At 47.7% G+C, this 8,696-nt stretch overlaps 1 protein-coding gene across 1 annotated transcript; it reads right to left on the reverse strand.

Annotated features, from left to right (window-relative positions):
• Nucleotides 1-390: 390 nt before the first annotated feature.
• Nucleotides 391-8,456, reverse strand: dnajb5 (DnaJ heat shock protein family (Hsp40) member B5). The gene is made up of 5 exons (XM_040194623.2): nt 7,855-8,456; nt 7,480-7,614; nt 6,607-6,909; nt 5,285-5,940; nt 391-2,273 (listed from the first exon to the last, which is right to left on the reverse strand). Exons 3-5 carry the CDS (start codon nt 6,815-6,817, stop codon nt 2,040-2,042), a joined length of 1,101 nt encoding a protein of 366 aa, XP_040050557.1. The 5' UTR covers nt 6,818-6,909; nt 7,480-7,614; nt 7,855-8,456; the 3' UTR covers nt 391-2,039.
• Nucleotides 8,457-8,696: the final 240 nt, after the last annotated feature.

Here is an 8,696-nt window from a genome sequence, read left to right on the forward strand (position 1 = left end):
GTATGCATGATCTTATCACTCTTTAGCAAAAGAGAGTAGTGGATGACGTACTCCGATATTAAAACCATGAAAAGTTAAAAGTGCAATTTCAACAACATAGAAACGATTAAGTGAAAGAATGCGTTGTACAGAAAAACGGCCTGATATTATATAAAATGTTAGATATTAGGAATGTGCCAATGTGGAAGAGGGCCTTTTACTGTTGTGGCCGGTCCGGCTTGCTTCACATGTTTAAAGTGTGTTCAAAGGGGAATATCTCTCCTGCTGTGAAATGATCCTAATAATCATTATTTAATCATGTTCCAAGGGTGAATATGTGAGGAGCAAAACAAACCAAAGGCTGATATGTAGCTGATCCTGACTGAAAGAGAAATTCAAATAACACGCCGCTAAGTTCACACATTTGGTTTATTTGTTGCCATTTTGAAAAGATCATAAATATAGTAAAATGCACACAAGCAGTGACAGTCCCTCGGCAGCAGCACTGCGTTCTGCTCGCAGCCACAATCCAGCGTCCCCGCAGGAAGGAAGCTCACACACTCAAGTCATTCAAGTCTCTCCTGTTATCGTATAGTTCCGTCAGTATCTAATGACATAAAAGTGCATTTATCAACAAATTGCATTCAAACATTTTCCCACACGCGTGATATATGTGTCCTACTGCTGCTGCCTGCATAAACAATACTTATCACACACATCTTATCATAAGTATAAACTGCAGTAGGTGGAGATAAAGGTCCCCCTGCAGTTTAGAATGAGAATTGCTGTTGCAATACTACAAAAACCTGTCTCCTAAACAGTGTTTTCTACTTGAAAAAAAAAACACGTTAGATGCACACGTAGAGAAGCAGTGATGAAATGACAAACTGAAGCCATGACACTGAAAAGAAGAGACTTCTCACAGTAGCACCGAGACATTGCCTTCAAATGGCACAAGAGCAGAATATACACAACAAAGACGGGTTTCCCAGAGAGATTTCCACTTTGGACCTCAGATTACTTCAATACTTTTCCTTCCACTGGGAAACCCAACCTGTGCTTGTATGGCACTTTACAGGGATGCACTGGTAAAAATTCTGTAGTTTTGTATCAAATCTCTCCGTAAAAATATCATTGCTCACAAACAGTTATTATGGCCATTGATGTTACATTACTTACTTACTGTCATACCAAGATCAGCACCCCCAAATGTGTAACACAGCATAGGGCATCATCTGTTGTGCACTTTGCATGGCTGGTTGTGTTTCTGTAGTGTGTGTGTTCACATATATGGTTCGACACCAGGCTAAGGCACCCGGATGTCCCACAGATAGCGAGTCAGGCTATTCAGGTCAGAAGGGAAAGCACCCATATCACGTGCAGATTGTATTATCCAAGCTTACACTGCTGTTATTGTTCCTGATTGTCGTTCTTAGATTTTTCAGATGCATCTGAGATACGCTGATATTCTCCTGAGTGCATTGAACAAATCAGAATACAATTGATTTTAGCGGAAATACATTTTAGCAAATGGCTCACACACTTCAAGCAAGATGCTTTATTAGACTGAAAACATAAGAAAGCAGGTGAGCCGGCGTTTGCACTGAACACTCACTTTTAAAAATGTTTTTTTAAATATCTCTCGCTTCATCGTATAATAAAAAGAGTTGAAAGCCTATAAAATCACTGATAAGTCCATTAAAAAAAAAGGAGTTAAGAACAGATCCATCCCCAGCCCGGCTCGGCTGCTTAAGTGTGTGTATGTCTGTGTGTGTGTGTGTGTGTGTGTGGGTGTGTCTGTGTAAGCTTCGGCCAAAAGAAACACAAATAAAAACATCCTTAAAGTGCCATTTGTCTGGCATTCCTTCCTTATTCTCCAAATCTGACGTTCCCACAACCGACTGTCCAGTGCTGCATGCATTATATGAGACATGGGGACTGGACGTTGGGAAGGGAAACTGCAATGAGGGTCAAAATTGAAATATGAAGGGTTGTTTTATTTGCGGTTGTTCCCATTTAGTCTGGAGTGTTTGTGCAGGAGGGGTTGAAGGTGAGTCCTCCTATGACTGGGGGAGGTGTTGTCGGATAATCTCTCTGGACTGAGGGGGAATCCTGTCGGGAAAACGAACAGAAAACTCCACAATGAGGTCACCGCGCTGGGACGGGTTCTTGGGCAAAGGCAGGCCTTCCCCCCTGAATCGCTTCACCGTCCCCGGCTTGATGATGTCGTGACATGGTAGCGAGATGACGCGGTTCTCCAGCGTGGGAATGCTCACTGTGCAGCCACACAGCGCCTGCAGCGGAGGAGATCAAAAGGGTTAAAAAAAACAAGCCATAAAAAATATCTGGATGACTTCATGTTTCCATGAACTAAACAACTTTAGTGTGAAAGGAAATGTTGTTTTAGTATCAACATGTGCCCTTGTGTGGTCTACGTAACAGCATTTGGAACAAAAAGTAGAAACCTTGGTGTGTGTGTGCGCGTGTGTGTGTGTGTGTGTGTGTTGGAGGGGCTCCGCATTGCACCGGGCACTAATTTTAGCAACGGCCTCATGGCCGGGACTAATGACGCGAGGGTGGAATCGGCTGCGCTTGTAAATAGTTTGAGGGCCTGTCAAATGGGCTGGCAGGACGAGAGGAGAGAACACACACACACACACACACTGCGCCTCACCTTCTAATCACAAGGACTGATGATATCCAGTCCGAGGGTAGAAAGCAATAAACTAAACAGAGAGCTGAGGTTATCGCGACTTCACAGGCTTTCCAGTGAGCATCACTCGCCAGATTTGCACTGGATAGAACAATTATTTAAATCCACAACTGTGTGAATGAAAAACCTGATAAATCAAACACATCCACTATATAATGTATTTCCCAACAACTGTTACAAAACCTACATAAAATAGGGGCAGTGAATAAATACCATTAGGTGTGGAGAGCCATTGATGATTCTCAGAGGCTGGGTTTAATCTTTTTTTAAAGAAGGATAGTTTGGGGCAACCAAGGGTTTGTAAAGTATTGGAATCGCCATGAAAAGTCAGGGTAAAAGAAAACTATTACATTTCATCCCGAGGGGAACACACACTCTTTAGCAATACATCCAAAAAGTTATTTCACAGAAATTCAAAATCGTGGTGGAGAAACTCTGTATTTCAAGTTTCCTTTTTCACTTCCAGCATCTCGATTTGCTGGTAATTTTTTTTTTCCATCTCCAGTTTTTTGGAAGAAACGTTCTAAATAGAGACGGTTACGTGGACAGTGGAAGCAGAGCAGCTGCTTCAGAGGACAGACAAGAACAGTTTTCCAGCCATGACATCAGCCTCGCGACATACGAGGCGATTTAGCCTGTGATGGAGACTCCTGCTCATCCTCTCCATTCACTAACACGAGTCTTACACACAGAGACAGGTTGCCATGACGCCTGGCACACACTGCTAGTGGATCTGGGGGCCCACTGATTACATAAGCCTCAGCTCAGACAACATAGCTGTAGAGACACGAATGCACACAGATATACGGCAGCTTTGCTATATCTGTGAGAGTGATCTGCAGATTCATTCCATTGGGTCACATCCTGACGTTCACCATCGCTGTTGCATGCTTGCTGAAAGGACAAGTTGTAAGTGCCTTTTATATAGCATACTTGGCATAATTGGCTTTTCTAATTGATGTGAGAGAGGACGGCTGTAGATTTATGTTTAGAGGCATAATGCCACAGTTACTGTGTGGGTTTCGCTGCTGAGCTAAGTGCAGTGGTAACCCTACCCAGAAATACACTGCCACAGCAAATACAACCACACTGCAGAGGCATTATTACGTAAATGACTAAATTGAGCCAGACTCAAGAGCCAGATATATGTCGGTTTCAGGAAAATCAGTGTGAAATTCCCGCTTTTTTTTGTCTAACTGCTTCTGACTGCTGTCACGGTGAATAAAATTGCAGGACTAGAAGTTTCCTTTTGCAGAATCTCCCAGGAGTCTAAAGATTGGTCAAACGAGCACACAATTAAGCTGTTCATCCAGGCACGCGCCTGTCAGCAAACAAAACCGACCAACCCAACAGCAGGGGCGACTGTGTGTGCTGCCTCCGCCGTGTTTGTCCTTTAGAGCGAGCGGTGCTGTTTCACTGCAGCATTCGGCATCGCATCTTCAGGGAAGCACAGGAAAGTAAAGCAGTGGAATATTTGTTCTTGTTTGCTTTGGATACTGAATCATCTGACCCACTTCCCTAACGTTCCCCGGATACCCCCTCCATCTTTAGCTGCTGACTTAAGTCTCTTATCTGGCTGCCAAAGGAGTAGAGGAGAGCTGAGGGAGTTCTGCAGTGCAAACGTAATCATAGCGCAGGTTTGATCAGGTGACATCAGCTGTTCAGTGCAGCTTGGTAAACTCCAATGTGCCCTCGTTAACCGGGCTGTCTTCATTATTGCTCGGCGTGCAGGGCCTCTTGTTCTGTAGAGTCGCTGCTGCCTTTCGGAGAACAAGCAACTCACCTGACATCTCCAGCTATTGGAGAACACCTGCTGTTAGGCCGACCTCAAGGAGGGAAGCGCAGCGAGAGGCGGCGCTTTTGAAACATTACAACTTGTGTAATTCACAGACGGTTCAGAGCTGTGCCGGACCCGATGCACTCGTAGGAGCGCCTAATTAAATATCCTGCCACTCACAGTAATGCCAGCCTGGATCGTCACCGCTGTCACAAAACCACCCACCTTTTAATTGTTTGCACATAAGCTAGAAGATGCAAGCGTGTGTGCTTGTGCACGCGCATTCATTCCCATGTGCAGCCTGCCTGCATGTGTGTTCATGGATGTGTGTTCATGTAGCAGTGCAGAACGAGTGAGGAGGATGGGTCTATGCAGGGCACACAAGGACACCACACGACACCACATTCCTGCTGCGTCTCTCTCACTGCAGCGACAGAGACTAATCCTGCACTACAGCAACACGCATGCACGCATACTCACTCCTCAGTATGTTTTTATACAAGCACCTATTCAGGACATCATCCTACTATGTGAGTTACAGCTGTCCGCTGTTTGCACAGGTCGAGAGACAAAAATGTCTAAAGGAGTGGATTTTTAAATATGTTTTATATTCATCAAAGCCTTTGAAGCTCCATGAATTCATTCAATTTCTGCCTAGTTTGCCCCACTGAGAATCAAACCCCCAACCTCCCCGGCGTTATCTGCTCATCGAGATGCAGAACCGGGACAAAGAGAGAGGACTGAAGATAGACGGAGGAGCAAATGGCAAGTGAGCGCAGAGATGCAGTCGGTTAGATGAAAAGGGACAGGCGTACCTCTTTGAGACTAATCTTGCAGTTGAAAATGACGTTGGACCCGTCTCTTTTGAAGTGGACGTGCCCTTTGTCTTTGAGCACAAAGGCGATGTCAGCAGGAATGTTCTCAGGGGTCTCGTCCCCCTCCTTTGGGAAGGTGATCTTGGTCCCCTCCTTCCAACCCTTCTTGATGATAATGTTAAGGATCTTGTCCTCTGTCCTCATGCTGCGTCCGTCGGGGTTCAGCCTGCGGCGGGTAATCTTCATGCGCTTGGTGCAGCCATGGAAGATCTCCTCCAGAGAGACCTTCAGCTCGTGGACCACCGGAGGGTCCTGATGCTTTCGCCCTGTCCCCAGGCGCTCTGACGGCACCCCCTTCCTCCTGCGGCCCTCCCCTGGGAAGCCATTGCTCACCCCCCCCGGAAAGCCGAACGGTCTCCCGATTTGAGCGAAGGGGTCCTCCTCATCCCCGTCCATGTCCTGCTCTGCATTGTGGTCGTTGTGGAAGGAGAAACCGTTTGAGCGGCCGTGGCTGCGGTTGGAGCCAAAAAACATGTCAAAAGGATTAGAGCCTCCAAAGAAGGAGGCAAAAGTGGCATGGGGGTCTCCATGGAAGGTGTAGTGGTACGTTGAGCCGCCAGGAACACCCGAAGAACTGTTTCCTCCTGCCCCTAAACCTGAGAGAGAAGAGACAGAGGGACAGAGAGAAAAAAGCAGGACTGCTCAGATGCACGTGCATACTCAGACACCCACAATGCTGACGACACATCAATATGAAGTCAGGTAGCAGACGCGTGTTCAGAAAAAACTGTGTGTGGTGAGAAGAAGAGTGCAGCCCTCGTGGGTAGGAAACATCCCACAGCATCACTGACCTTCCAACAGAGCTGGAGGTGTGGAGGAACTCATAAAATACCAGGTCCCCCCCATCCAACACTCACGCAAATACATGTTTTAAACAGAGACGCAGGCACTAAACACCTACAAAATCTAAACCGCAGCAGCCGCAGCTATTTATGTCTTAACCACGTAATGATCTTAAGCCATCTGACGTCAGCACACACACACACACACACACACACACACACACACACTACCTTAGCAGCTGTGGGAAACTACCATATAGTAATAGAACTATTAACTGTGAAACACAACTTTCTGCACACAAACACCAACGAGGAGTCATGTAGTCACAGTGTTACTACTATAGTGACCCCCCCCCTCCCTCCTCGGGCTATTTTAATAACAACTTAATAGATCACCACGCCTGTTTCACTCGATGAACCTTTACAGACAGACGGACAGAGAGCATCGGAGCCGGACACAACCCCGTCCCCCCCCCTTACCTTCCTCTCCCAGCTTATCGTAGACAACCCTCTTCTTGGGGTCGCTGAGCACCTCGTAGGCCTCTGCAATCTCCTTGAACTTCTCCTCCGCGTTGGCCTCCTTGTTCTTGTCAGGGTGGAAGCGCAGCGCCATGCGCCGGTAGGCCTTCTTGATCTCCTCCTCGTTGGAGCCCTTGGGGATGCCCAGGGTCTTGTAGTAGTCCTTCCCCATAGCTGCACACACATATACACTTTCCGGATCGGGACCCCCCCCCCCTCACACCTCCTTCCCCCTTCCTCTTCAGCTCAGGCGGTGGTCAGTCACTGGAGAGATACGAGGTTATCGTAAGAGTCTATTAACACAATCATCCCAGGCAGATACAGCCGTGAATCTATTGGATAGGAAAAGGGAACACGGTGTGTCGGTTTTACTATCTGTTGCTATGGCGATGTGGCGGCTGTGCCAACGTGTGATGGAGCAGAGGAATCCCTTCCACTGATTTATCAATGGGGTCCTCTCCATATCAGCTCACGGAGGAGCACTTGGGATCATTTGTCTGTGCAGTAAATGCATCTGATCGCGCCGATGATCCACATCTGTTCAATGAGACACGGGCTCCTCTAGAAGCTCAGTGTTGGATCAGGACAGAGACGAAGTCCACCAGCCCCGTTACATCGATCGCACTGTGTAACGTTGTGTTACAGCCGAGGCTCTTTTAGACAAAGACCCAAAATGTTAAACCCCGACGATCATTTACACCAACTTGTAAAATTGCCACAGAACGAAAGGGGCATATTAGCGACCACTGACCATTTTACAGCAGAAAGGAAAAGAAGCCCACGCGAATAAGGAGAAGAAAGCAGCGTGGAATGAAATGAAGGAACGAGGCTTACCGGAGCGCTCAGCGATGTCTGGAGGACCCCCTCCACCTCCTCCTCCTCCACCCTGGTCCGGCTGCTGCCCCTCTCCCCTCCGGCCCGCCGGCTCCGCGGGCTCCTTATGCGGTGACGTCAGGAGGAGCACGAGCTCTGAAATAACCGGTGAGCAAACACTGAGGCGCATCTGACGCGTGGCTGCAAAACCTGCCGACTGCTGGCTGCCGGCCATAAACCCCACATCCATCCGCCGGGTGGAGGCGTCACAGAGAAACCACATTCAACTTGTTAAAGGAGGCTGAAATTACATGGTCGGGATTTTTCCCGGTGTGACCCCCCCCGACCCTCCACCCCCCTTCCCCCCCGCATGAATCAACAGATCAGTTTCCTTACCAGCCCGCCGCCGCCTTCTGTCCCACCGGCACCGGTCCGGTCTTTGTCTAAAATATCCCTTCGCCGTCTGGAGGCAAAGCCGACCAGCAGGGCTCTGTGCTCCCAAACACACTCTGCGCCCACTGAGTCACATCCAGGTTGAAGGTGTATTTAGAGGAAGTAGAAACACAGCTGTGGCATCCTCTCTCCTCCTCCAGATGTAGCAGGTGTGAAGCTCAGCAGGTAACACGGTCATATTTGGGGGGAGAGAGAGAGAGAGAGAGAGAGAGAGAGAGAGAGAGACAGCTGAGTGTGAGTGATCGTGGAGTCGTGCCTGTGTTGAGTTGGTACAAACAGTGAGTCGTGTGAAGAATTCATATACACACTCAAGCGTTTGATGTTCTTTCTTTCTAAAGAACGAAGATGCGTTCAGGGTCACATCCTACGTTCTACATAACTAAACTTGAACCCTTGTCTTTTCCTTTTATCTTTCTTTGACCCTGAAAGACTCGCTAACCCTGTGTGTTTATAACATGATGACATTGCACAATAAACTAGTGGAAGTCCTGAACCGTATTTCCAAACGAATAGTTCTGAGACCCCCACCTTGACGGCTTTACCACAGAGCAGATCGACAAGCAGCCTACAGCTTTCTAAAAATCACGCTCGGTCATAAGTGGTGACTTTTGGCGTTGAGTCTTTATAGTCAGCAGGGCGAAGTGCTCCTGTACTGCTGGGTCAGTGCGACAGAGAGAAAGCTAGAAAGAGAAAGAGAGAAATAAAGACTGATTTCAGCTCGAGTCATTACTCCCTACTGGACTGGGGAGGAGGAGGAGGTGTGAAGTGGGTTTCTCAATTGCAGG

This window comes from Gasterosteus aculeatus, chromosome 13 (assembly GCF_964276395.1).
Source record: "Gasterosteus aculeatus chromosome 13, fGasAcu3.hap1.1, whole genome shotgun sequence".
Lineage (NCBI taxonomy): Eukaryota > Metazoa > Chordata > Actinopteri > Perciformes > Gasterosteidae > Gasterosteus > Gasterosteus aculeatus.